General features: G+C 36.1%; 2 protein-coding genes across 4 annotated transcripts in view; one reads left to right on the plus strand and one right to left on the minus strand.

Annotated features, from left to right (window-relative positions):
• Positions 1–24,046, plus strand: part of adcy2b (adenylate cyclase 2b (brain)) — a 63,015-nt gene extending 38,969 nt beyond the window's left edge. Inside the window, exons 4-25 of one of the 2 annotated variants that reach the window (XM_084423180.1) lie at positions 824–973; positions 4,349–4,497; positions 5,555–5,666; positions 6,061–6,188; positions 8,776–8,934; positions 9,261–9,393; positions 12,037–12,213; positions 12,339–12,382; positions 12,546–12,626; positions 13,047–13,116; positions 13,287–13,384; positions 14,956–15,040; positions 17,137–17,274; positions 18,534–18,650; positions 19,553–19,737; positions 20,425–20,509; positions 21,626–21,784; positions 22,053–22,199; positions 22,836–22,943; positions 23,115–23,229; positions 23,364–23,488; positions 23,588–24,046. In XM_084423180.1, the coding sequence (XP_084279306.1) occupies positions 824–973; positions 4,349–4,497; positions 5,555–5,666; positions 6,061–6,188; positions 8,776–8,934; positions 9,261–9,393; positions 12,037–12,213; positions 12,339–12,382; positions 12,546–12,626; positions 13,047–13,116; positions 13,287–13,384; positions 14,956–15,040; positions 17,137–17,274; positions 18,534–18,650; positions 19,553–19,737; positions 20,425–20,509; positions 21,626–21,784; positions 22,053–22,199; positions 22,836–22,943; positions 23,115–23,229; positions 23,364–23,488; positions 23,588–23,740 (2,718 nt within the window). In that variant the 3' untranslated portion in view covers positions 23,741–24,046. The remainder of the gene's footprint in view (positions 1–823; positions 974–4,348; positions 4,498–5,554; positions 5,667–6,060; positions 6,189–8,775; positions 8,935–9,260; positions 9,394–12,036; positions 12,214–12,338; positions 12,383–12,545; positions 12,627–13,046; positions 13,117–13,286; positions 13,385–14,955; positions 15,041–17,136; positions 17,275–18,533; positions 18,651–19,552; positions 19,738–20,424; positions 20,510–21,625; positions 21,785–22,052; positions 22,200–22,835; positions 22,944–23,114; positions 23,230–23,363; positions 23,489–23,587) is intronic. The other variant, XM_084423179.1, reaches the window with a different exon arrangement.
• Positions 24,047–24,480: 434 nt separating this feature from the next.
• On the minus strand, positions 24,481–27,439 carry cfap90 (cilia and flagella associated protein 90). 2 transcript variants are annotated; one of them, XM_084424770.1, is made up of 4 exons: positions 27,360–27,439; positions 25,882–25,942; positions 24,949–25,065; positions 24,481–24,799 (listed from the first exon to the last, which is right to left on the minus strand). In XM_084424770.1, the coding sequence occupies exons 1-4, from the start codon at positions 27,395–27,397 to the stop codon at positions 24,623–24,625; spliced, it is 393 nt and encodes a 130-aa protein (XP_084280896.1). In that variant the 5' UTR covers positions 27,398–27,439; the 3' UTR covers positions 24,481–24,622. The 2 variants fall into 2 exon arrangements, with proteins under 2 accessions (XP_084280896.1, XP_084280895.1); XM_084424769.1 differs by lacking the exon at positions 27,360–27,439 and having other exon boundaries at positions 25,882–26,034.
• Positions 27,440–27,905: the final 466 nt, after the last annotated feature.

Below are 27,905 nucleotides of genomic sequence, written 5' to 3' on the forward strand. Positions count from 1 at the left end.
TTCAGACCAACCCCTTTTAGATTTGCGCCAGGCGCAAGAGTAATTTTTCCCGCCGGGAAAATAGCAACAGCGTCAAGACCCGCCCACAAAGTTACTTGCGCTTTGCCACTTGCGTTTCAGATCGTTAAAATAGGGCCCTATGTCTCCACATTAATTCAGTGCTAAATATTTAGCATTTCCATTACCGGATTGATAATTTATATACACTTAATTAAGGTTTTCTGAGAACTCACTGTCTCTCTCACTATATTTGACAATATACAAGAAATTATATTTTGCTTAAAGAAAATTAAGCCATCAAGATTTTAGGACCATTCGTATTTAATGCATTGTGGTATTATTTTCATAATGATTACTGTAATTTAAAAAAAATATATATTATTTAAAATATTTATTTCAACATATTTGACAAATTAAGATCAGAGTTCACATTATGTCAGAATTTTGCAAAGAAAAGCTGTTTGTGTGTGTGTGTGTGTGTGTGTGTGTGTGTGTGTGTGTGTGTGTGTGTGTGTGTGTGTGTGTGTATTTATTATAAATATATATATATATATCATATTGTTGATAGATAGATAGATAGATAGATAGATAGATAGATAGATAGATAGATAGATAGATAGATAGATAGATGATACTGTAGATAGGCTACATGTAGTTACTTATTATTATTCCGTACTTAAATATATAATTACACTATAACACAGACACCTTAAAATAAAGTGTAACCTTTTTTTTTTAAGAAACATTTCTGTAACATCCAGAGTACAGAGCATTGCAGTATCTCTATTTACCCTTGACTAAAGCTGTTTGCGTGTCTGTGTAGATCCTGGCTAATATCATCATCTTCATCTGTGGAAATGTGGCGGGAGCCTATCACAAACACCTGATGGATTTGGCTCTTAAACAGACGTACCACGACACCTGCAACTGCATCAAGTCTCCCATCAAACTGGAATCTGAGAAGCATCAGCAGGTACGGCTAGAGGGATAAACAGATTGCCTGTACCACGTTGCTTTCAAAGAACAGATAAACAGTGCTGAACTGCGTGGTGGCCGGTCCTTCAGGGAACAGGAAGTTAATGTAGGCCTCGTTTGGGGAGGTATCGGATAGGTTTGAGCATGAGTCATTCCTGCAGCTGTATTGAAGAGATCATTATATCATCACAATGGGTGGCTAATATTAGAAGGTGGAGGGGGCCGAGAGTTACATTTGTTCCCCCCCCCCCCCCCCAGCAGTTTCCTGTTGGATACGGGTGGGGCGGAAGTCTGCACAAGGTGCCCCTCTTGCCTGGGTTAGTTTTGCTTATTGTTGTTTTGTGTGAAATAATGAGAAAGTGTTTCTCTGTGGTGATGGCTGAGTGAGTGAAATATGAGCAGCGAGATAAAGACAGATCGCTGGCGGCACTTCTGCTCCATCAGGAATGATCACTCTCACTCTGTGAAATATCAGCCTGTTGAGCACATACCCCAGCATCATTATTCTATGAATGTTATCGGAGTTGTGTTTTAGGCTTTCTTAGCGATTACAGAGCGCAAGGCAAAGGCAATGTTTCACTTACTCACTGCGCAACACGATTGAATCTTGTATGTATGTTCTGTGTACTGTGAGAATGGAGCTCTTCAGTAAGTTCATCATCAACTGTCTGTTCTTTCTGCCATATTGTAAAACATGCTGGAGCATTTCCTTCATTTACCTCCTGCAGGGCTGCTCACTGTTTGGTCATTCAAATCAGAACATTAGTTCAGCACAGACCATCAGCCTAATTACAGATATGCCTCATTTTAGATTTCAAGGGTGAATAAAACATTATCTTTGAAATATATTTTGTCATTAGAAGAGTTCAGGTTTGAAAAAGCACAGCACAATATTTGCAACTAAACTTACTCATGAATACCTTAAATCATGCAGTTTGTTGAGAAGTTTGTTTTATCTCGAATATTGAATATATTTATATGTTCATAAAAAAATTATATATATATATATATATATATATATATATATATACAGTATATATATAAATCACCTGGTAAAAGTATACACAGTAACAAATTGCTGTAAAATTTTACAGCAACTTTGGGCAATTTTGGGTGCCAGTAAGCCTGTAAATTTTACAAAATTACTGTAAATCATAAACTACAATTATACTGTAAAATTATACAGCACACCTGTAAAAGCAGCAAAACAAGAGCTGCTGTGAATTTACAGTTCTTTAATGTAATATTTACAGTATGTTACTATTATTAATTATGTATATATATTTAAAAATCATTATCAACATATTTCATTGAAGTCTTAAGTTAACATGTAAACTTTGAAGGCCCTAAAATACATTTTAGAATATCGTTTTCTTTTTTTTTGTTTCAATTTGTGGCGAGCAGGACGAGGTCGAGGGCCGTGGGAGAACGGCACGAGGCCGGTGGCGTGATTGCAAATGAGTGACACCTGCGCGACGCACCGGTCTCGCATCTCTCACGGAGGAGCGGAAGCATAAAGGAGGAGCGACGACAGTGAAGAGCGAGAGACCGGTGCGTCGCGCAGGTGTCACTCTTTTGCAATCACGCCACCGGCCTCGTGCCGTTCTCCCACGGCCCTCGACCTCGTCCTGCTCGCCACACAATTGTTTTCTGGTTTAAAAAAACACTGAATCAGAATTCATAAAATCTTAGACTTGATGGTGGACACGTTTGACGTGGGCCAGGAAGCAACCTCCTAGCAACACCCTAAAAATCACACTGGACCCCTAAGCAAGCCCACAGAAACACTCCAGCCACAATATTCACATCCACATCTTCTTCAAACAAAAAACCTCTAAGTGATATACTGCATATGTAATATTCATATGATAGGATGTCCAAAAATAACATCCAATTTTGCTAATTAATATTTCTGCACTTTAACAGAGCAGAAATCATATTAATTTATACTGTAGAGAAAGAACCACAATGGATTAATGACATCATTTCCTTTAGCAATCACTCCCCCAGACCGGAGGACGTGCAGTACTTGAACCCATTAGTGTGGACAACCTGCTTTGATTTGCCTCTTCTTCTTTTTTTATAATAGTACATTAATGGATTTCACCTTTTTTCCTGCTGTCACAATCTGCACATGGCACACACCCCATTATTATTATTATTATATATATTTTTTTGACCTTCATTAAGCAGTATGTCATCTGAAGAGAGAGAAAAAAAATGAGTGACCCAGTAATAAAAAGAGAAATTAATGGACTTTCCATATTTCCCATTGTTCATAATTTTCTTTAGGTTATTTATTCACTGTAACCCTGTGTTAACCCTCTTTTAAGTGTGAATAATTGCTTAACCCAGGGTCAAAAATTTACTTCTCCCAATATGTCCAATGCCAATATGCTATCTAAAGAACAGGTTGGCTGAAATAATAAAATAATATCCCAATAAATATAGAATAAAATTGAACAGCATCTGAGCAAACAAACTCTAAATGTTCTTTGGTAGAATCACAAATGTTTCTTTTACAATCAGGGTAGTTCATTAGTTGCAGGAGACATCTGTTACACTGCTATGATTCAATCTGTTCATCCACCTCAGTTTTCATTTTTCTCTCATTTTCTCTCTCACTCCACCTGCCATCCATCATTTGTAAACAAAAAAAACAAAAAAAAAAATTTAAAAGTGCTCAAAGATTAGGGCTTTGTTCTAAATAACATACTACTATACTACTTGTACATGTATGTATGTATGTATGTAGCATTTATAGTGTGAAAAAATGCAAATTCTGTATGAACAGAATATCTGGATGACGTAGTACCAAAAAAAAGAACAGAGCAAACTGTTCTGAGAAATGCAGTGCGTCAAACTTAATCTTCCATCTTTGGTTAATAATTTGTTTTTTAAAGAACAGCATTTATTTGAAATTGATTTTTTTATAACATGATAAATATCTTTACTGTCACTTTTGATCAATTAAAAGTATTTATTTATTTTTTCTTTTGAATGGTAGTGTATCACGATTCCACAAAAATATTAAGCAGCACAACTCTATTCAGTAGTGATAATAAGAAGAAATGTTTCTTGAGCAGCAAATCAGCATATTAGAATGATTTCTAAATGTGACACTGAAGGCTGGAGTAATGATGCTGAAAATTCAGTTTTGACGTCACATGAATAAATTACATTTAAAAATATTTTCAAATAGAAAACAGTTCTTTTACATTATAATTATAAATGTTAAAATATAAAAATACATCTAAATTAGAAACTTTTGAACAGTATATCAATAATTAGATTTTGAATTAATTTACAAACATAGCCTAGGAAACCATTCAAAGGAATTGCGTATAACTATCCTCCTCTCTACGACCAATAGGAGCGCCTCTTGCTGTCCCTGCTGCCCGCCCACATCGCGAGAGTGATGAAGGCAGAGATCATTCAGAGGCTGAAGGGTCCTAACTTTGGCCAGGCCGAAAACACCAACAACTTCCACAACCTCTATGTACAGAGACACACCAATGTAAGGTAGGACTTATGACACACATACTAGCGTATCTGTGCAGTCAGCTGATTTATTTTAGGCAGCCTATATATATAATATAATATATATTTCCTATACACTGCACCTGCTCTCCACTGAGCTGTCCTACCCTCAATAGATCCTGTCAAACCCTCCTGCCCTCTTTCAGTCTGCACACAAAAAACAAGCTATTCATCAACCCAGATACAAGTAGCTCTCATCTAAAAGAGCCTAGACACTTTTGTATGCTTCTATTAAAAAGTAAAAGCAAACACAGTCTTCTGCTATACAGGGCAAACTGTTGAAGAGGCTCTTCATCAAAACGCAAATGTCATTTTGTTAAATGCATTGAAGGACAAGTAGTGCTTTGCTGTTTTTAAAGCAACACTGCTATCTGCTTCAAAGCGGTTCTCCTTCCCCTATAATATCCTTTACATTTTTTCAGTAACTCTTTCTGAATGGTACATTGATACTTTAACAAGGTAATGACTTTATGAGTGAGTCATTTAATCATTTACTTGAACCGATTCGTTTACGAATCATTCACTCAACGATTCACTCAAAAACACAGATTTTTTTTCAGGAATGCAGCAAGTTACTCTCTTTATGAATAAGTCATAGAATAATTTACTTATCCAATTTATTCAAAAATACATATTAATTCAGGGGCTAATTAAGTGTCTTTATGAGTGAGTCATTGAATCGCTCCCTCAAGTCACTAATTAATTCAGCTCAGAGATGTAACAGTTGATTCTTCTGTGGCTGTGAAAAAGACAAAATAACTGTTAAAATTGTATCTGAAATGTACGTTTCTCAGTATAATTTTAGTTTTTTTGACCTTTTGTATAAAAGCAGTATCACACAATCATGCTGTTGGTTTAAATATCAGCACTACAGTGTGTTTAAGGACGTTCAGATATTTGTACACAGGACAAATGCTTATTAAGAAAATAATAATGTGCAAGTTGTGTATTATTTCCAGTACAAAAAAAATAAAATAATTCATGCTCTTTAACAGTTTGCATAAGTCTCCTTTTGAGTTTTCTCGAACATTTTCCACAGCATTCTGTATGCAGACATTGTTGGATTCACGCGTCTGGCCAGTGACTGTTCACCTGGAGAACTAGTCTACATGCTCAATGAGCTCTTCGGCAAATTTGACCAGATAGCCAAGGTATCATAAGTCCTAACAGGCATAGGAGACACCAGATCTGATTGTCATACATACGTAGTACAGTAGTGGGCAAAAGTGATGTCGGCCTAGGAAAATCTTCACCCTTTATTCAAATATGAAACATTTGGTAAACTTTGTAAGCATATTGCGTAGTTGTGCTTAGAGTCAATTGTTTTATTTGTGATAAATTAAACATGCTAAATTGTGCGGACATCATTTGTGGCCTGGCTGTAATACAGAGAAATGATGAACACATGCAAAAACAAAGAGAACCAACAAAATATTAATAACTGATTATGTTGTAGTCAATGTATGTTTTTTTTTCCTGTGAGCTTTTTTTTCCTGTACAGAATGTAATGTCTTCTACACTGCTGTCTAATTTGGTTTGATGCAGGACAACGACTGCATGCGGATCAAGATTCTGGGCGACTGCTATTACTGTGTGTCAGGGCTGCCGGACCCTTTGACCGACCATGCCAATAACTGTGTGAAGATGGGGCTGGACATGTGTGAAGCCATCAAGTAAAAGAACACACTGTCTTTTTCAAGCACACATAATTATTACACAGCTCTCTGAAATACTAATTGATTCTAATTGGTCAATCACAGCTATATGCACTCAAATATATTTGTTCAATAACCACTAAATGGACTAATTGACCTTTGTTTCTTTTCCTTTGTTGCTATTTAAAGGGGTCATATAATGGTACATGCACTTTTACAAGTTGATTGTACTGAAATGTGTGTTGGCAGTGCCTGTACACAACCATCATAAAATGATAAAAATCCATCCAGTGTTTTTTTTTTCATCTTATATGTTTTCCCCCATCTCAAATCAAGCCAAAATCGAAAAACAAAATCGACGCCCCTCCCACGACTGTTGATTGACAGCAGCGTTTCAACACAGACCCGCCCTCACTCGTGAGCGAGCTGTCAATCATAGTCCGCGCGGACCGGCGCGGTCATTGTTGATACGCTGGAGCACTGTCTATGAGCAGAATGTCAATTGTGCGATTGTGATTGTGGCGATTGTGATTGATTGATAAGCGATTGTGGTGTTCTGTTCTTGGGTGTAGCAAAGCTCATTATCATTTAAAGACACACATGCACTTAAACGGTGTGCTGAAAACAGAGCTGTTTTTGACCAGGTAAAATGAGTGTTTTCTTACAATACTAATGAGAATTTTTAATTAAAGTATATTACAAACTTTTAATTTAGACCCTAAAGAATCATATTAGCTTGTACAAAAATGGCTTTATATGACCCCTTTAAATGTCTGTGCAAACACTGTAAAATTCAGTCCTGATAAGCAAATTTAACCAAAATTTGGTAAGGCTTACAATGCCTGAGGTTGCTAGCCTGTGGGTCATTTTTCAGGGTGTCCCATAAGCCAGTGCCTATCAGGGTTTATTTTGAGATGCACATTATCCCTTACATACTTTTCCATTTCTTCATTAGAACATAAAGACCCTTTGAATTGTATCTGCTACAAAGTCCTAAAACCACTACACATGAGCTTTTATTCACATTATGCCCTTTCATCATCTACCAGGGACCACTTCTGTGTCTTTTTTTCCCATGGTGTCTGTCTTTTCAAGCACTACTCTCTGAGGCTGAAATAACCTGGATTCTCAAGACGCTCAGATGTGTGATATTATTGAAACCCACACATTCTCCTTTTCCTCTCTTTTTCCATCTCAAAGTGCAGCCTCGTTTTCCAGTCCCTTTCACGATTCCTCACCCATTCTTCATTTTTCCGCTCTTCTGCTACACATTCACTCTCCGTACTGAAATTTTTGTTACACACACACGCACACACACACACACACACACACACACACACACACACACACACACACACACACACACACACACACACACACAAATCCATTTGAGGAGGTAATTGAGGACACTCCAGTGTATTTTCCAACATGGCGTAGCTCAGGCTGAGGGGCTCTTAGAAATAAGTATGGTGTGTGACCGGTACACTGAAATGATATGTCAGCAACACACTTCCTGTGGTGCCATGCACATTTATTTGTTTGTTTGTTCGTTTTTTTTTAAATTTTTTATTTTACACGCGCGCGCGCACGCACACACGCACACACACACACGCACACACACACCCAGAGGTGCCAAGCACCTTTTTTTTTTTTTTTTTTTTTTTTTTGGAGGGAGCACCAGTGGCTGTTTTTTGTTTTGTTTTGTTTTGTTTTGTTTTGTTTTGTTTTGTTTTGTTTTGTTTTGTTGTTTCGTTTCGTTTCTTCGTCAACAAGTTTCACCAGCAAGGTCATGAATTTGTTGCAGGTGAAGCATGGTTATACTATATGGTTATACCACAAACTAGACCGGAAACAAACTAGCGTAATCCAGCCTGCATTAATATTCATGCTGGCCTAAACTGTTCTTTCCAGCTGGGAAATCGTAACATTCAAGCTGCCTTATCTAAAACACAAGATGTTCTGTGTGCTGAATGAATATATACACAGGCACCAGGCACACTCCCTCAGAAACCAACACGTACCGCCACAATCCTGGCACCTTCTGATATTTAATTTGCTATAAATATTTCTGGTGTTAAATTATGTCAGTGTAATATGGTACTGTTTCAGTCATTTCAAAGGATGGAGGGAGAGACTGAAGTGTGTATGTGCTGTAAAAAAAATCTTCATGACACTGGGAGAAACTTGCTTTATTTACATGTAATATTAGTGAGTAAATCAGTCAAGAGTGTCCAGTATTATGTTTATTATGATTTTAGTATTATGTTTATCATGACCTTTTTATCTGAAGGTTTATGCTTAAAATTTGTTTAGTTAGTAGTCAAAAAAAAAAAAGATAAAAAAAAAGAAATGTATGTGAAGGCACAATTAAAATTTGTCTATTTCAATAATGACTGTTAATCGATTAAAAAATTATATCGAAATAATGACATAACATGCTGATTAATTAATCAAATTTATCACAAACACAACACAGAAAGGCTCTAACACTAATGTTGCAGGTGTGTAAATATAATTATATACATTTTTAACGTTTTTTTTTATTAGTAATAGTAAAGAATGAGCAGGTGTGTCCAAACCTTTAATACTTTTCCCGTTATTTCAGGAAAGTGAGAGATGCCACTGGGGTTGACATTAACATGCGTGTTGGAGTTCACTCCGGGAATGTTCTCTGCGGTGTGATTGGCCTCCAGAAATGGCAGTATGATGTTTGGTCACATGACGTCACCCTGGCCAATCACATGGAGGCAGGGGGTGTACCTGGGTAAGATCAGCATATGACTTTTGTTTTTCCCCATTTCAGAATTTTCACATATTTGCTACAAGTGCTATTATGCTCATGGAGGGTTCTTGACGTTAATAGAAATGTTCTTTTGAAAGCACAATGAATGTGCTTTTGTGCTACTAATGAATGTTCCGTTGAATAACCCAAAACATAACAGAAACGCAAAGGGGTACATTCATTTTTCATATCTTAACTCTATTGTCTCTGCAGGCTTTGGAACATTTGTGAAATACTCATATAATGCACCTGTTTTTGTGAAGTGCCCTTTCATTTGCCAGTCTATAATAGTTTGTGCTCCTCTCCAGACGGGTTCACATCTCTTCTGTAACACTGGAACATTTGAAAGGGGCATATAAAGTTGAGCCAGGCAACGGACTAAGCAGAGATTGTTACCTGAAAGAGCACGGCATCATCACGTACCTAGTCATCAACCCGAAGGTAAGAACATCACACATGCAAAAAGTGATCTTGGTGGTTTCTTACTGGCACAAGTGATTGTAGGGGTTTAGAGCAAATTCATTATTTTAACCTTTTTTTTCAGCTATAAGAATAATTGTGGCAACAAAAAAAATCATCTGTTTTCATAATTAAAATTATGAATAACAAAAGCAATCCATTTATTACCCAGAAAATGAGTTAAACAAAAGTATCAATAATAGCTAAACAAACCCTCTGTATGATATTTAATTAATCATATCACAATATGTCTAGTTATGCAACTACTTTGCTAATTAGCATTGCATTCAATTCACCTTGAGCGCTAATTAGCATAATTACACTATTTAGACTTTGCAGTTACACAAATGTGACTTTGTGGTCATATGTGACAACCTTGGAAAGACTGTTTATCAAAACTCAGAATATCCGTCCATTGAGGTGTGTGTGGGCTTTTCAGCCCACAGATATCATAATGCCTGGTATAATTTATTCAAATAACAATGGCTATTGTTTTATTTATCCAGTGCTTTATTTACTTTTCAACAATGCATTTGCTTTGCCCGAGGTAACAAAAGCAGCAAATCTTTCTCATAAGAGACTCGTACATTTATTTCTGTTCGGTTTGAGCCTCTCGGCCCTCTTATCATAACAACCCACTGCACACCCACTCCCTTCACATTCCCAATATGATGACTGAATTTGAGTTTGGAGGGCTTTTGCTTGTTTGTTTAGTTGTTCTCTTGTCTTTTTTCACCTGTTGTTTAGTTGATGCCTGTAAGCTTTTTTTTCTGATGAACTATGGCCATTGAGTTAAGTTGGTGTAAAGTAGAATGTACATATTGGCTCTGTTATCTTAAATACTATAGCAGGGGTTTTCTACCCTTTGGTGTCAAGTACCCCACAAATATGACTAAAATACATATTCATTCATGTACGTATAAAGCCCCCTCTTCCCATTTTCAGGTATAAGACCCCATTTATGCTGTGTGATATTGTGTGATGACAACATGTTTTTAAAATGCATTAATTGCCTTTTATATTGTCACTGTACTAAAGCCATAGGCAATTATTAAAATATTATCTGGAAAATATTTACTTTGTCGACAGAATACCTTTTTTATACCGATTAGTGCTGTTAAATGTATAAACCTGAACAGAAATAAAAAATTTAGTTAAACATATTTAGTAACAAAATTTTCCACATTGCACCCCTTTACGGTTTTCAGACACAAGTTTGAAAGCCCCTGTGCTGTTTACTAATCACTAATAATCATCCCATGTTACTGTGCACTAATGGAATCAGGACCCTAGTTTGGAACCATCATTTAATCTTAAACCGAGACACTACAGGCAAAAACACTGTTTTTTCATGCATCTTTAAATTTTGAGATTTTGGGATTTTCATAAAGTGTTTTTTAAAATACACTTTCAGACACTGGAAGCACATTATAGCACATTATCTATTTGCCTCTGTAGATTTCAATTACAGTACATATCTTTAAAGGCCATTTTCTCAAAATGAGTGTTTTCTCCTGTTCTGAGGCAGAAATCTCCACTTCACCAGCACTTACATAACACCAAACTTTACAGGTTTATTCCTGTTTATATTCTGAAGGTTTTTACAGAGGGGTTTATATAATTTGCCTGATTTTATACATTTTATTCCTAATTTTGTTTGAAAATGTGTTTTTTTCTGGCTGACTGTATTTTCTGATAATAAAGAGATAAAAAGAGACCCTCTGTAAAAACCTTTGACTCTAATATGTTGTTCTAGAAATGTATGCAAATGAGTGCATATTCATTTAGATAAAGCCTCATTTGCATATTTAAACATAACATTTCTGAAAAAACTTGTAATGCAAAAAATATTTGCAATTCTTAATGTAATCAATCAACTGAGAGAGTATAGTGATATCTATTAGGGTTTTTTTTTACCATATAGTGTGTTTTGCATCTTCTCATTGGATAAGGACACACAGTCTCATGAATAATTATCAGAGACCGATGAGTCATCGATGTATTATAGTACAAGAAAACATCACATCCTGTGACGTTGACACAAAGATGCATTTAAACCAGGAAGTTGAAAATAGCACAAAAAGGTTTAAAATTAACTAGTTTCCTCCAACAATCAAAACTAACGTATTGTAACATTGGCTTCTATGATGTTCAACACACATAACTCTGTTAAAATCTCAGAAAATTTTGTTTGATGATGACCCTGCTTACAATCAAAAGGTCCCAGTTGTATGACCGTATTTGTATCTTAGCAGATTTTTGGAATGTTCATATTTGATTCCATTTGGATAGGATCCATATCATGATAATAATAATAATAAAACAAAACAAAAAAACATTAGAAAATTCTGTTCTGTACACCAGTGGCTCACAATAGGTTTTGCTTCAGGACCCAGATTTTACATTAGACATCAAGTACCAAAATTCATTTAGCATCCAAAAGAAACACAGAAATGTCCTGAAAATCAGTATCAGATCATGTAATACATTTGATTAAAAAATGTATTACAAAACACACCTGTGACCCACCACTTCAGTGCATATTCTTATCCGATTTTTGGGATTATGCCTCTAGCCTGTAACACATCCATTTAAACTTGTACTTCATGTTATGGTGTTACTTAGGCAGAAAAACGGAGTCCCCCGCTTCCTCCTCGTCTTCGCACTACTCTGGATGGAGTCAAGATGAGGGCGTCTGTCCGTATGACACAGTACCTTGAGTCCTGGGGAGCAGCCAAACCTTTTGCTAACCTCCACCATCGAGACAGCATGACCAATGAGAATGGCAAGATCAACACACACGTGAGTCAACCTGAGCACATGGAAAGAAAACAGTGATTCTGATTCAAGATTTTAATGGTGATCAGTCAACAGGACTAGCTTAATAGTGCTCTTTTAATTCCATTTTGCTTCATTTTTTCTTACAGGACGTGCCGTTAGGGCAATTCAACTTTCAGCAAAGGTCCGAAAGGTCTGTTTTTTTTTTTCTACTGTTTATTGCTTTATAAACAAAAAAAGAGCAAAAATGTAAATTCAAGTGAATAACCTTTCAGAACATTTACACTGACCTCATCTGCATTTCTATGGTTGTTTGAAGTCTCTCTCTCTCCTTTTTCCTCTCCAATCCCCTTCAGAACAAAATCGCAGAAGAAGAGATTTGAAGAAGTGTTGAATGAAAGAATCATTCGCACTATTGATGGCATCAACTCACAGAAGTGAGTGTCCATAATGCTCTGCATCTTATCCATATGGAGGAACACATGAATTCTCTGCAAAATATCACAAGAAATAGTGATAATAAGGATCAAATCTGAGCCCACAATGAAAGTGTCTAATTTATACCTGGAATTTTTTTTAAGACGTGTAACATGTAAAACAAATATTTCTTAACATTTTTTAAATAATTTAAATTATTATATACTATATATAATAGAAAATTCCAAAATAGAAGGATTTTCCGTGGTCTCAGATTTTGGACCCTGATATACAGTATAACAATTATTTGTCAATTACAATTCACTTTCAGAGCATTTCCTGCATCAGTGCCACCAAAGAGGCTATTATAATAGTGATTCACCTTGACAATGAGAATTGAATTGATATAAATTACTTTATTTATGCTTTCTTTCCACCAGACAGTGGCTGAAGTCAGAGGACATTCAAAGGATATCTCTGTTCTTTCACAATAAGACACTCGAAAAAGAGGTACATCCCTTCTTGAGGTGTGGTATGTGCCATTGAATGACTAATACTGTAGGTGCTTCATTGTGAAGAGAAAAACACATCAGAATCAGAAATAAGGCCATCAAAGCAAAGACGTCTAGGAAAAATGTAAGAGCTGAGATATTTAACTTTTTTCTTTTTTCTTCTAACAGTACAGGGCCACGACTCTGCCGGCTTTCAAGTACTACGTCACCTGTGCTTGTCTCATTTTCTTCTGCATCTTTATAGTGCAGGTTTTAGTCTTGCCCAAGTAAGTACCATCTCCACGACATCTTTAAAGCATGCCATTGTCTTTCACAACGCAATTACGCAGACAGCCACTGTCTCCCACAGCACTTAGACCTACTGACACATAATAATATTACCACATCTACACAATTGAAAGAAAATTAGTGCACCGATAAATAATGGCATGATGGGGACATCAGTGCCTGTCTGAAAAAGACTGCCCTGAGCAGACAGTTATAGATTTTTTTTTTAATCAGAGGTCAGTCTGGTTTGGAAATGATGTCTCCTTTTGTATGAATTCAGAAAAATCTATGCAAGACGTCACCCTAATTTACTGCTCATGTTGACCGTGAACACATTCACAAGAGCCAGAAGCACAACAGTTTTCTCAAGCTGTGTTCTCACTTTCTGTTATTGGTTTTATATCACATTTATGGTGATGTTTGGCACCGCAAAGACTGGAGCTAAACTTTTGTGTTCCTATATTCAAAAACCCATTGAATTAGTGATGCCTGCTTTAGGCTATTCAAATCTAAGTTCTAACCCTAAACTTTGGCATCATATTTGTCCACACTTTTTGTTATATGGACATGAATGCTACTTAATCATGCAGCTTAATGAGAAAAGATGTTCTATTATTCTTCTAAGCAATTAGACTTATGATTTTCACCTAGCAAACAATGAAACAGGTGCAAAATCCTAAAGATCTACGTTGAAGCAGGCATCTGAGCCAGTGTTGTTATTGTGAACTATTGAAAATGGTTGTTGGTAATTGAAATAAAACTTAAATAAAATAAAATATAAATATTAGATGAAAAGCTTCAGCTTAAAAATCTTAAATAAACATTTGAAATGATGCCTTAGCAATTAACTGAAATAAGTTTAAGTACTAAAAATGACTACTAAATAAAACTAAAATAACACCGATCTGGGCCATATCTCGAGAGCAAAAAGTGTTTTCAGTCTCTCGAGATATGGCCCAGATCAGTGTTATTTTCATATTATTTATATTCTAATGTAGTATTTAAGTTGTGGTAAATCTGTTATGTGCTTTTGTCATTTATATATATATATATATATATATATATATATATATATATATATATATATATATATTTCTGTATAGCTTTAATCTATTTTATTTCAGATTTAGTAGTCATTTTAGTACTTAAACTTATTTCAGTTAATTGCTAAGGCATCATTTCAAAAGTCTTGATGTTGTATTTTAAGGTGGGCTCTTTTGACCTGGAGCAGGTAGCAATCAATAAACAATTACTTTAAACACCCTAGCAATGGCATAGCAATGCACTAGTAAAAACAACCTCAGAACACCTTATTAACCTCATACCAACTGACCGCAATAGCATAGCATTGCAGCATCACGTTTTGCACAGGCAAGCACTTCCAAAAATCCTGTTACATAGAAAAAATCTAGCAATGTTCAAGCATGCCGAGGAACAGTTCTTATCTCTATATGTGGCATTACATTATGATACATTATGATCTTCTCTTTTCATGTCAGAGAATGAATAAAGATTGGATGTTCGTGTGTGACTTGCTTTAGAGTATCGCTGATGATTTTGTCTCTCACAGAACCACCGTCCTTGGACTATCATTCGGAATGGCTTTCCTTTTGCTCGCCTTGATCCTCGGCATTTGTTTTGCTGGTCACATAATGGTAAGTGGTAAATATAGAAGTAAATATAAAGTAGCTTTCTGTGAGAGTGAATTAAGCAGATTGGCATGTTTCGTTCATTCTATTTTCCATGGAGGAAATAACTGTATACTAATGTCATTTAATAAGTCGAGCTTTCCTCACATTTGAGACCCTCATCTTGTTAGAGAAAATGTCATACCGGGAAGAAAAAACACCATATCAAAACAAGATTGAAATTTTCCCTGTTTTAGCCGGAGGAACAACACTCTTTTTCTGCTCTTAGAGAGCATTGTCTATAATCAAATTACGAGCTACTTTGGACCTGCAGAACATAAATGCCTTAGGCAAATGTCACCTGCATGTCTCTCTATTTTCTTTCTCCTGCTCTTTCTTCCTTAATATATTATAAAAGCTTAGAATGAAATGGCTTATTCAACATTCATTTTGTGGTCATATTCCACCCCAAACGAAAAAGAAATTAACAAGAAATTATGTTTTCTTCAAGACAATTATTTGACAATTGTTTTTATGACCATTAAGGTGTATTATATTTCAAGTAAAAATCTCATTACAGTAATGCAAAACAAATGAATTGTATTTATACTTGAATAGGGGGGATTCTTGTGAGATTCTTCTCTTGTGAGATTCAACCTCATTCCATGGAATTCCAACTGTAATTGAAGTAACCTGTATTGAAGCATCCAAGTTGTATTTTTAGAAGGCATGACCTTCCAAAGTACTTGAAGGGTTTGCATGCCGTTCACCCACCAGCTCGACTTGATTTGTCCCCAGTTCGCTAATTAACCAAGAATTTATGGTGATAAAAGTAGGCCACATTGAATAGAAACCTTGCGCTATACCAACCCATTCCTGCCCCCTCCTATTTTTTTTCTTTTCTTTTTGTGTGTGTGTGTGTGTGTGTGTGTGTGTGTGTGTGTGTGTGTGTGTGTGTGTGTGTGTGTGTGTGTGTGTGTGTGTGTGTGTGTGTGTGTGTGTGTGTCAAGAGAAAATCAGCTTGAGTGATGATAATTTGACTGAGTTGTTTGTCATCTATTTTTCTTGCTGGATAGCAATAAAGTCAAGTCCCCACAGGTTTGGGGATTGTGGGTATGAGACCATTTTATGAAGCTCTGTGTCACTCATGTTGTGTGTTCCTTTTATAGTGAGGCTCTCTTTTGGTTTCACAAACAGCAGTCAGTGTCATGAGTGTCAAGATTTCTCTCTCAGTTTGTTTCCCATTTATCTGATGTGAGATTTCGCACTGTCCTACATTCAGCCCACAGATTCACAAATACGAAAGAGGGGTTAAGGTAATCTTATAGTAGTGCTGTGTTTAAATATTTAAAGCCATTTTTCTTTTTCTTTTGTATAGGTGATGTTACTAACAAATGATTGACTGGCGAGGTGGTTTTATGATTTTTTGTTTAGTCCCTCTGCCTATTTTACTCTTAGTTTTAAGCCTGAAGTCTAGGTTAAGTGTTTTGTAAAGTGATGTACAAGGTCAGTTTTGCAAACATATCTCATTATTTACTCAGCCTCATGTCTATCCAAAACCTGTATACAGTTTTCTATGTGCTAAACAAGCATATTGGTCACATTTAGCCTTCACGTCTGTTTCAAAAGCCCCCAAAGTGAGTAAATTCTATCCTCTTGTTATAGCTAATCGAAAAGTTTGCTGGGTCTAACTAGCAGTATGCTAAGATAGTATGCAAGTAGTATGCAAAGCAGTAAGCTCAGTAACTGAAGACTAATCGAAAACACAAACAAAGGGAAAAGTTGTCTTAGCCAATGTAATTGCTATTGGTCCAAGGGGGTTCTGACTCAGCAGGGGAATAGGATCTACACCAACCATGTTTCAGCCTAATTTTTAGGGAAATTATGGAAATAAAATGGATTGTGAATGGCATTTCATGTTGGCTTCTACTCAAAGTTGATATAGATGGCTCTTTTTTATTATTATATTCACTCACTCTGAAGTTATGTTTATTAATGTGTCTCTGACTTGTGGGGCACAATCATAACCTTGAGCATTTGGAATAGAAGCAGATATGCTAATGACATTGGTGGGAGTTAAAGCTTGTTTTTTTTGTTGTTGTTGTTTTCTCTTGTTGCCGTAGCAATGGGGCAAAGCAGCTTCCTGCACAATGCCCAGGCTCCCCAGCTCCTCTAAAGTCATCACCAACAAGCCCTGGATACGACTTGCACTCACCATGGCAACCACTGCACTTATCCTAGTCATGGCCGTATTCAACATGGTGAGCATCACAACTGCCCAGTACCTGGTCTATCAGCTACATTGATCTGCTTTTTAAAATGACTGACATTTATTATATTCACATATAATTCATTATTGTTCTTGACCATGTTCAGTAATTCTCTGCTTGCTTGTCAATATTAGCCTGCTAGCTGTATGGCTTGGTAGTTTAGGGAACTCTTTAGATGTATATAAATATATACCATATATAAGTATATATGGTAATATAAAAAATCTTCTTGCCTAGAATTTCAAACCTCTTGTGACCTATAAGACCTATATTTTCCCACAATGAAAAAAAAAATATATATATATATACTGTATATATATATACTGTATATTTATATGTATCACTACGCAATTGAAGCTCTGCTATAGGTAGCAGTTTTGGCTATATAGAAAACAGGAAGAGACCAAGCATTGAACCCTGAGGAACCCCGCATGCAATTGATGTGATTACCTTCAAGATAATCTGAAAAATCTTTGTGTGTGGTCCTGCTCTTATCATATTAACCTTTGAGAGTGTAGATCAGGTGATCTAACTGCAACATAAGGACCAGCGATATAAAGACCAGTCACATTCTTGGTTAAATGGTACGCAATTTTCATTCCTTGGGTACAAAATCTTGTTTTTATATATATTCATTATTTAAGTGAAAATAGTTGAGAAAGAAAACGCCTGTGTAATAGCATAATGGATCCGTGTGTCAGGTCTTAAAGTGAGAGCAGCCTAATTATGAGATAATATTAAAAATATCTATATGGCAGTTTTTCCCCATGGTATCGACATGAGTGGCTAGTAACTTTGGAAAACTGCTAGCCACAGTGACTGGTGACCAAAAAAGTTAATGTCAAGCCCTGTACATGACGGATAGTTGGTTGATAAATCAGTCACCAGTTTTTGACCCAGTTGGAGTAGTTGGATATATTTAGTTATCTAGCAGTGACATTCAACAAAAACATCTTTTATATATCTATTTATATATATAACTGAATTTAAGTGTTTATTAGTCGCATACACCACATATTAGCATGCATCTTTTCAATTAAATCCTGCACCAACTGGACAAAAAGTTGGCAACTGGTCATCTTATCTGCTTTTCCCATCTGCTTGCAGCTCATTGGTTTTTGTTGAATTTTTCTCTTGTGCAAAAAAAGGACTTTTGTTACAAAAAGCAACAGATGTGTTTAGCTAAGAGTGGTGGTGTCTTTCTGTTGTAATGCTCTAAATTTTGTTTTCTCCATCTGTTGGGTTTTAAGTTCTTCTTAGTTGAAGATAGAACGATAGCATCAACTCAGCTCAACATTTCCAACAGCAGTATGGATGGTCCATATGGTCAGACCACTAACTCCTCAAACAACAAGTTCTACTTGCCAGTAAGTTGCAACAAATCTTATCTCATGCCTCGGTAATTTGCTTCTCAGGAAAAAAACTGTGTGAACTGAATAACCTTTTATCTACAGTCCCACATGAAAACATATTCATAAACATACATCATTTGCCGAGATGTGGGTTTCAAAATAAAAAGTTCTCAGTGTCTGAGAACATACAGAACATACTTGTGATAAATCACGAGTGTCATGAGAAACCAATTTGTCTCACTTTATTGCGTTACTATATAATAAGTCACTTTATACTGTGCGTGATTATGTATGGCCACTCTGTAACGATATTTCACAGCTGAAAAATATACTGGAAAATATAGTTGTGCACTGAGAGCTATGTAGTGCTTGTATGAAATTAGATCTTTACAGATATCAAGATGCTGGACAAAAGCATCCTCGAGCATTTTCCTAGAATGTTATATTGGTTAGGAAATAAGAATCTTGGTGTTTATAGCCTCTTTTTTAGCTTTTCTAAGGATCACCCATTTTATAATATTTCAGGAGACATATGCTGTTTATAAATATAATTATTTTTGTATTGTGTTCTTCTGCACTGATTTTTAAAAAAAGATTTACGCAATTTAATTAATAGTACAATTCCATAAAATTGAATTGAATGATCCTTACGGATTTTAATTAAATAATTGAACCTAATCAATTAATCCTTAATCAGTTATTATTCAATTCAATTTGATGGAATTTTACTATGAATTAAATCTATGCATAATAAATAAATAAAAAATCTAATGCATAAATCTGAAAAAAATGATTATATTATGTATTAAATTCTTAGCATTTAAATATTGAAAGTTCAAAGTTCTCTTTTCTGTGAGACTGAATGGCCCTGACAAATGTACAGATGTGAATCTAACTGGCTGTCTCTGCCCCGGCAGTATTTTATCTACAGCTGCATTCTGGGATTGATCTCATGCTCCGTGTTCCTGAGGATCAACTATGAGCTGAAGATGATAATTATGCTTGCTGCTGTAGTGGGTTATAATATCATCATTCTCCAGACACACGCCTCCATACTGGATGATTACAGCACCGCCCTCTACAAAGCCAAGCATCCTGACCGGTACTGGATTCCCATATACTCCCATATACAGTGACCTCAAAAAGTCTCCAAAAATCTCTCAATCGCATCATTTATTTGTAGATTCCACTTGGTTTCATATTTTGTTATCAAATGCAGTGACATTCAAGCATTTCGGAAGTGTCTTTTAAAAGGATAGTTCACCCAAAAATGAAAATTTTGTCATAATGTACTCACCCTTATGACCCTGTATGAATTATGAACAATCCCTTTAAGTGTTCATTTACTTAAGGAATGAGGAATTGTGCCACATTTTTGTCCAGAAGGTCTCTCAATATCCCCAGGGAATATATATGACAGGTGCTTCTGCTGATATGGCAGGCTTTGTGAGGATTAGTCTTTTTTTGGATGACTGAAGGATGAGAAAAATATTTTTTTAAAGAAAACCTATTGTATTTCTCTCTATTTCTATGTTTATTGTTCTTTCTTTGTTTCTTTTATTGATCTTTCCTTGTCATGCCTTCATTAGGCATTTATGAATGGAGTAAAATTTAGTACTTGGTTAAATAATCTACTGCAACTGCCCATACAACATTGGCATTATGTATCTGAATAGTGAACAGTGTTGCTGAGAAGTCCGTGTCCTACTCTACACACAATAGTTTAGCCTTTTTTGTGTCATCTTTCTTTGACCTTTTAAGTTTTAAAATTCTTTTTGTTCCCCCTCAGGCCGGGTGTTCTTAAAGATTTGAAGACCATGGGCTCCGTGTCATTGTTCATTTTCTTCGTCACTTTGCTTGTGCTGGCGAGGCAGGTGAGTCTCTCAATCTGAAATATACAAAAAGATGTGCTTTAACTGCTATCATACTTGCTCTTTTTTTCTTTTTTGAGAGAGAGAGAGAGAGAGAAGTTCATCTAAAGAACTAAGATCCACGTATAACAAAATAATTTAAGACTCACGTTAATTTAAGCACATTTCTGCTTGTTAAGCCTCCAGAATGCTGTGTACCATAGACTTCCATTGTAAGTGCATCGTTAAGGTGTGGTAATGAGCTAAACGTGTACAGTATGTAACACATAACTTTCCTTTAATTAATTAAGGTCAGATGCCTGAATGTTAATCCAATGACAACAGAGGTTAGCCTAATCTTGAAACAGTCACTCGTCAGCTTAAAATGTGAATTTTTCTGGTCATTTTATGATTAAGCTCAAAGTATTGTGGCAGTATAAATGTGTTCCCAGTTTCCAAGGCTTCAGTTACTATAAGCTCTCGTCAGCCTCTGGCTGTACAATAGCTTCCCTCCAAAAAGGTTTTAATAATACCACTATAAGAAAAAAAAATGTCATAGTACAATCATGAAAGTATTGTATGTTTTTCAGTCTGTATTGAAGACTTTTCACAATCTCCGAAGGCCAGCTGTCAGTCAGACTTTCCTTTTTTCAGTGTGTGCTTTTAATTTCGAGAGACTGTTTATCTCTAGGTAATAGGTCTGTCTGATGAACTCTATATTTGAATTGTGCAGTTAGGTGAATTCAATCAATTTATCTATTCAAGTAAGTAATGCAAAGTTCGGGTTGATCAGGTGATAGGTTAGCCGGGAACTGATTTTTCTCCAAAGCAATGGAAAATAATCAAAAGCAAATATAGACTAGGTGAGAATGGCAGTGCATAGGCTACTTAATGCCTTTCAAGGTGCCACTTCCACTGAAATCTTTTCTGTGATGTATGTCTGCTGGAACAGAAGGCTCCAACTCAGAGAAAATTGAAGCAATTTTTCATGATAGCAGCCCTTTGTGCAAGAAAAATCCATAAATATATAAGATGAAATGTCCTTGTGTGCGTATGATTATGCTTTCTTTGTCATCTTGAAAGCCAAATACGGTGATCAGATGTGTACCATCTCTTTACCTCTGTGTCCTCTTGTAACAGAATGAATATTACTGTAGGTTAGACTTCCTCTGGAGGAACAAGTTTAAGAAGGAGTGCGAGGAGATTGAGACCATGGAGAACCTGAACCGGGTGCTTTTGGAGAACGTTCTACCTGCCCATGTGGCGGAACATTTCCTGGGTCGTAACTGGAAGAATGAGGTGAGAGACGTTCTATTGTGAATTTCCCAAATGTATTCACTTTTTTTATATTTTTATTAATTATATTATCAGCATTACAATTTCAGTGAAAAGTTGAATTAAAACTATTTGAGAAATATCTTCTTTTTTTTTTTTTACAAAGTTCACATTTATATGTCTTCTTCAATTTCTTAAAAAATATATAATTAATCAAAAATCTTTTGGACCTGTCTAGTTTATTAGTCATTTTCATCACCAGATATATTTTTATTTGCTGTATTTTTAATAGGACCTCTACCATCAGTCGTACGATCTGGTGTGTGTGATGTTCGCGTCCATCCCAGACTTCAAGGAATTTTACACAGAATCTGACGTTAATAAGGAGGGGTTGGAGTGTCTGAGGCTCCTCAATGAGATTATTGCAGATTTTGATGAGGTACACTCACAGGCACATCCATATTTTGATTTTATTTTTATAGGCTCTGTGCAAAGTTAAACTTAAAGGGACAGTTCACCTAAAAATGAAAATTGTGTCAGTTTCCTCGCCTTCAAGTTGTTCCAAACCTGTATGAGTTTCTTGTATGAATTGAGCGGTTTTGTCCAAAATTTTCTGTAAAGACACTGTTGCATTATATGATGAATAGATTGTATTTAGGCTTTTATTCACATGTGATCAATGTTTATTGGTGAATAAAAGCCTAAATTCAATCTGTTCATCATATGAAGCAATCAAGTCTCTTCAGGATATTTGGACTAAACCGTTTAATTCATATTGGATTCGTTTTACGATCTCTTGAACTTGATGAAGTGTCAAAGTTTCAATTGCATAGCTGTCTATGGAGGGACAGAAAGCTCTCAGATTTCATCAAAAAGATCTTCATTTGTGTTCATGAGGGTGAGGAAATAATGACAGAATTTTTATTTTTGGGTGAACTATCCCTTTAAGAGTGACGTTCGCCAGTACCAAATGCATTAACATCGTCATATCCGAGAGATGTCATGAATGAAATGCAAATTTTTCTTCTCCAATTATTTTTTCCCCAAAACTTAATGATTTTTTTTTTCTCAACAGTTGCTGTCAAAACCCAAATTTAGTGGAGTGGAGAAGATCAAAACTATTGGCAGCACATACATGGCTGCTACGGGGCTGAATGTGACCCCCGGACCAGAGTACGCACAGGTACAATGTTAAGCTCTTCTAAACTAATCTTTTTGTAAAGATTACACTGGATTGATTGTGGTGCTAATACGCTTGATTTGTGCTTGAGGTGTGTTGCTTCAGAGTCTCAGGGTGTAGTCAGTACTGAATTTCAAACAAGTGCAATGATAGTTTCCTGTTCTTTTTCTGAAGGAACATGACCGGCAGTACATGCACATTGGAACAATGGTGGAGTTTGCGTTTGCTTTGGTGGGGAAGCTGGATGTCATCAACAAACATTCCTTTAATGACTTTAAACTGCGAGTCGGTAAGCAGGGCCTATCAGCGCTTTCACACCCAACAACATTTTGTTTGCCTTTGGCAGAGTCTCAAAATGTGGTAGACTTCATCACACATTTAGGGCGTTTTAAATGTTTCCGGCCTCTCTCTCTCTCTCTCAAGGAATAAACCACGGTCCAGTGATTGCAGGAGTAATTGGAGCACAGAAACCACAGTACGATATTTGGGGGAACACTGTAAATGTAGCCAGTAGGATGGACAGCACAGGCGTGCTTGGAAAAATACAGGTAGATTCTTGTTCTGACCTACTTTGTAAGTCATTTGCATGCCTGGTGAATTATTAATGGTTTTTCAGAGGATCACATCTAGCTTGCTTTCTTCCTCAGGTCACTGAGGAGACAAGTCGGATCTTACAGACGTTGGGTTATATGTGTTCCTGTCGTGGGATCATCAACGTGAAGGGCAAGGGGGATCTCAAAACCTTCTTTGTTCACACTGAGATGACACGATCTTTATCACAAGGGAATGTAATGCCTTGAACCTCAGTCACACACCAGTCAGTCGTTGACTTGGTAACGATTAAAAACATGTACAGTTTAATATAACATTGGCCTATTATAGTGGAGCTCTACAGCATTCTGTTTGCACCACATACACTAGATTATTTGCATTGCTTTATAAGTAATGGATGGCTAAGAGGCTCTGTGTAACCGAGACTTGTAATTGTGTGTTGCTCAATCCATAATTTAAAGCAGCGGACGTTTTTGTAAAATAAAGACAATATAAAGGTGGCCATGTTTTGATGCTATCATTTTGTTATCCATTAAAATTTATACATAACGTCAAAGTGTCTGTCTATGAATTTGTCATAGGTTTCATGGGAAATGTGTTAAAATCACAAAAAGAACCGAACAGAAACAAGTCAAAGAAAAAAAAAATGGATGATGATGTATTTTGCAAATGAATGAAAAAGAAAAGAAAGAAAATGAAGCATTTTAGGACAATTACTACATTTTTGCATTGTGACTTTTTTTCATGTTAATTACTGTAAACACCCCCCCCCCCCCCCCCCCCCCCCCCATTACTATGATGTGAAAAGTGATATTATATTAATAATAGGCTTCATCATTTTAATATGGAAAATGAAGCATTTTAGGACTTTTTTCTGCATTATGAAATTATATATATATGGCAACATATAATTTCTTAGTTTTTATTATATTGATTTTTAAGCATGACTTGAGCATGTTTTTGACTTTTTTTTATTCATCCAATAACATCAAAAGCATGTTTAATGCGTATACTGTATAAATGTAACAATCTGCTGTGCATGTAGCAGACATACAGTAAATGCACAGACGTTTGTTTTGACATTGACTGTAATGTGCGCTCAAAGATGTTACCAAAAGTAAGAGACACGTTTAGACAGGTGTCACAGATCCATAGCCTTCCTCCACATTCCAGGTGATTCCATTCTTGTTGTAGAAATCAGAACGAATGTGAGCAACACGAGCAAAGCTCCCCCCAGAGTCGGACTGCAGTGGAGAACATTGGCCATACTCTGATGACGACAGAACGGGTGCTGGTCTAGATGATTCCTAAAATGAGAGGATGAGATAAAACGTATAGGGATTAACTCTAGAATGGGATCCTCTAGTGAGGATTGTTTTTTTTTTAAAGAACAACAGACAATGCATGAACTGCTGAGCCTTCATGGATGGATCACCGGGAGTTAAGGAGAACACACCTCACTGAAGAGGTCCAGGCCTCGGGATTTGGCGTGCGCTCTGTCATCTCGGTGGAGTTTGTTATCATAGCCCTCAGTGCTCTGATGTAAACAGTCATATAGAGACCTCTCTGGGGCCTGTTCGAGGAAATTGACAAAATCGGTTTTAGAAAATGTTATTTTGAAAATAAATGTACAGAATCAACTTGGTACAATGATATCAGAAGGTAATACCATGGTGCTATGTAGATATATGAGATGAACTTAAAAATGTATGAATGTCATTGCATTAGATCAGGGGTTTTCAAAGACAAGGGAGTGCTAGGGTGTATATGGAATAAGTCTAAAGAAAAAACACTAAAAATAAATAAGACTAAACTAAAAGAAACTGATTAAGATACATAAAATGTATTAAAATAAACTTTAATTGATTTTAAATAAATAATAAATCGAAATAAATGATTAGGCCTACATCTACAGTACAGCAGAGCAATATAGTGAGTACAAAAAAGTAATTAATGTAACGTAAAAGAAACAAAATATTTTACAAATACAATTTTATGCATATGTTTTATAGTATTTTTTTATTTTTTACAGTATGCATTTGGTCTTTATACATAAATATATATAGTTGCCTTCTAAATTCTAGGATGGCGTCTAAAAGATTGAAAACCTATGCATTAGATAACAAAACCTAAAGCCATAAAGATCTAGACAAAAATATGTTAGTAGTTAAAGTATAGGAACCATATATATTATTATTATTCATTTATTTTTATTTTATTTTTTTTACCAGATAAATGCTACTAAAATATTTATTGTTCCAGCGTAATTTATTTGCAAATGCCACGTGGCTTGATATTTTAGCAGCGCGATATACGTGGCAGCAGAGAATGTCTATGGGGATGTTGCTTTAAAAAAAAAGAAAACGCCAAAATGAGCAATGCATCTTACCTTGGGGCTGCAGTTGAAATAACGCATTTCTTTGGGCTCTGTTCTTCTGGCTGGTATAAAGCTGAATACAGACAGAGAGGAAAGTGGTTTAGACTTCGCTTCGGATAAAACGTCCATTACAACAGTCGCACTTTTATCACTGGAGAGGTTAAATTTCTACACACAGTGACAACTCGGCGTCTGCGGTTGCTAGGAAACCTCAGGAAAACATTGGAAAGCGATAAAGAAATGGTTATAACCAAAAAAACGACCAAGAAAGCAATTGGCGAATGGACAAGGAAACAGAACTAGCAATTTTTCAAAACATTTTAAAATGTGCATTTATTATTATTTATTTTTAAATTCATTTACTATTTTATTGTTTACTATATTATAAAACATGAATTAAACAGTTTTAAATGTGTCAATTTTATTTTTCAATTTAAAGTGATTTATTAATTTATTATTTTATTTAACTATATTTAAAAACATTAAAATATTCCATTTTAAATGTGCCTGTTAATTTGTTTTGTTTCAAAAATGACTTTATGTTTGATAATTATGTTTGAAAATTGTAAAATGTTGCTTCTTTTTATTTTTAAAGGAGCATTGCGTAAGTTCTGAAATTTCTAACCGTTACCAGTGGCCGTTAGAGAAACTGCAGCCAGTCTCATGCTCGTTCTCGGTGCGCACGCTCGTTATTTTTTTAAACTTACGAGGAGTTTCCGTGGGTCTGGATTGTGCTGGAGGCTGGTCGCTTCTTTCCGTCCGCAGAGTCCATTTGAAACACTACTGCTATTGCCACTGCTTACTAATGGCTGCCGTTACGTGCCGTACGGATGTAAGCCCAAGCAGACGAGAACGCGCATGACGTATATTTTGTGAATTTTCGCGCCAATTCGGACCGACTCCTCCACACACCTCAAAATTCTCTACAGGACAGTGCTTGTGCTCTAGACTAGAGGATTATGATCTTCAGGAACTTGTATCCAGTGGTCTTGAAGTCCTTCCTCCTGCAGATCAGCAGGTTCAAACCCCTCCAGCTCCAGTCCACCACAGTCCAGCACCGCAGGTCACAGAGTGGACGTGACAACTGAGGGTGAGTTTACTGCCATATCTCAAACATTACACTCACTGCTGTCCATGCTTGACATTTCATGTCAACTTTAACAATTAATCTTTTAACAGGCGACATTCTAAGCCGGTTTGAAATCGGCAGAATGCTTGGTGAGGGAGCATTAGGGTGTGTTTATGAAGGGAAACGCTTGGAGGATGACCTTGAGGTATAGTCATTTTCTTACAAGTTTTAGCAAATTCTTTTGTCTCACTATATCCATTTCAAGTCCTTTTATTGTAGATGTTCACTATGTGGTGCAATTGACATGTTGTAGATGTGATTGTAATGTAAATGTTTTGTTTTGTTGAACAGGTGGCAGTGAAATTTGTCCAAAAGTCAGAGAGCAGTAGATACATCAAAATTGTAAGTAGGCGACACTCACTGTGTTTTGACTGTTTTCAATTTAGAACATGAAAACATAAAAAAATTCCAAAACTGGACAAAAATTCTTATTCTAAAATATTCTAAAAATCCTCCAACTAACAATGATCTTTCTTCCAACCTGGTCATACCGCACCCATCCCATTAGAGATTGGCCTGTTAACCCTTGTTAATAGGGGCCGCAAATTTCATGAGAAACCAGGCAACAATGGCCGCTCTCATATGCTGTCGCCGTGGAGTTTTCCACTGTGACATTAAGTTGGAGAACCTGCGGATCAACACAGAAACACTTCAGGTCAAACTGATTGACTTTGGGTGCGGGCTTGTCCTGCGAGAGGCTGCCTATGACATCTTCCGTGGTATGTATTATGAATCAAGTTTTGAAAATAGTTTTATTTTTAAAATTTAGACAAATATGTTCTCACTAAATATGTCGCCTCACGCCTGGTTTGGCCATGGATTGATCTCACTTTTTAACGCTCCACAATGGTGAATAAAAATAACTAAATTATTTATTTACTCTAATGGATACAGAAGGTGATGATAC

This window comes from Rutilus rutilus (genome assembly GCF_951802725.1).
Source record: "Rutilus rutilus genome assembly, chromosome: 11".
NCBI lineage: Eukaryota > Metazoa > Chordata > Actinopteri > Cypriniformes > Leuciscidae > Rutilus > Rutilus rutilus.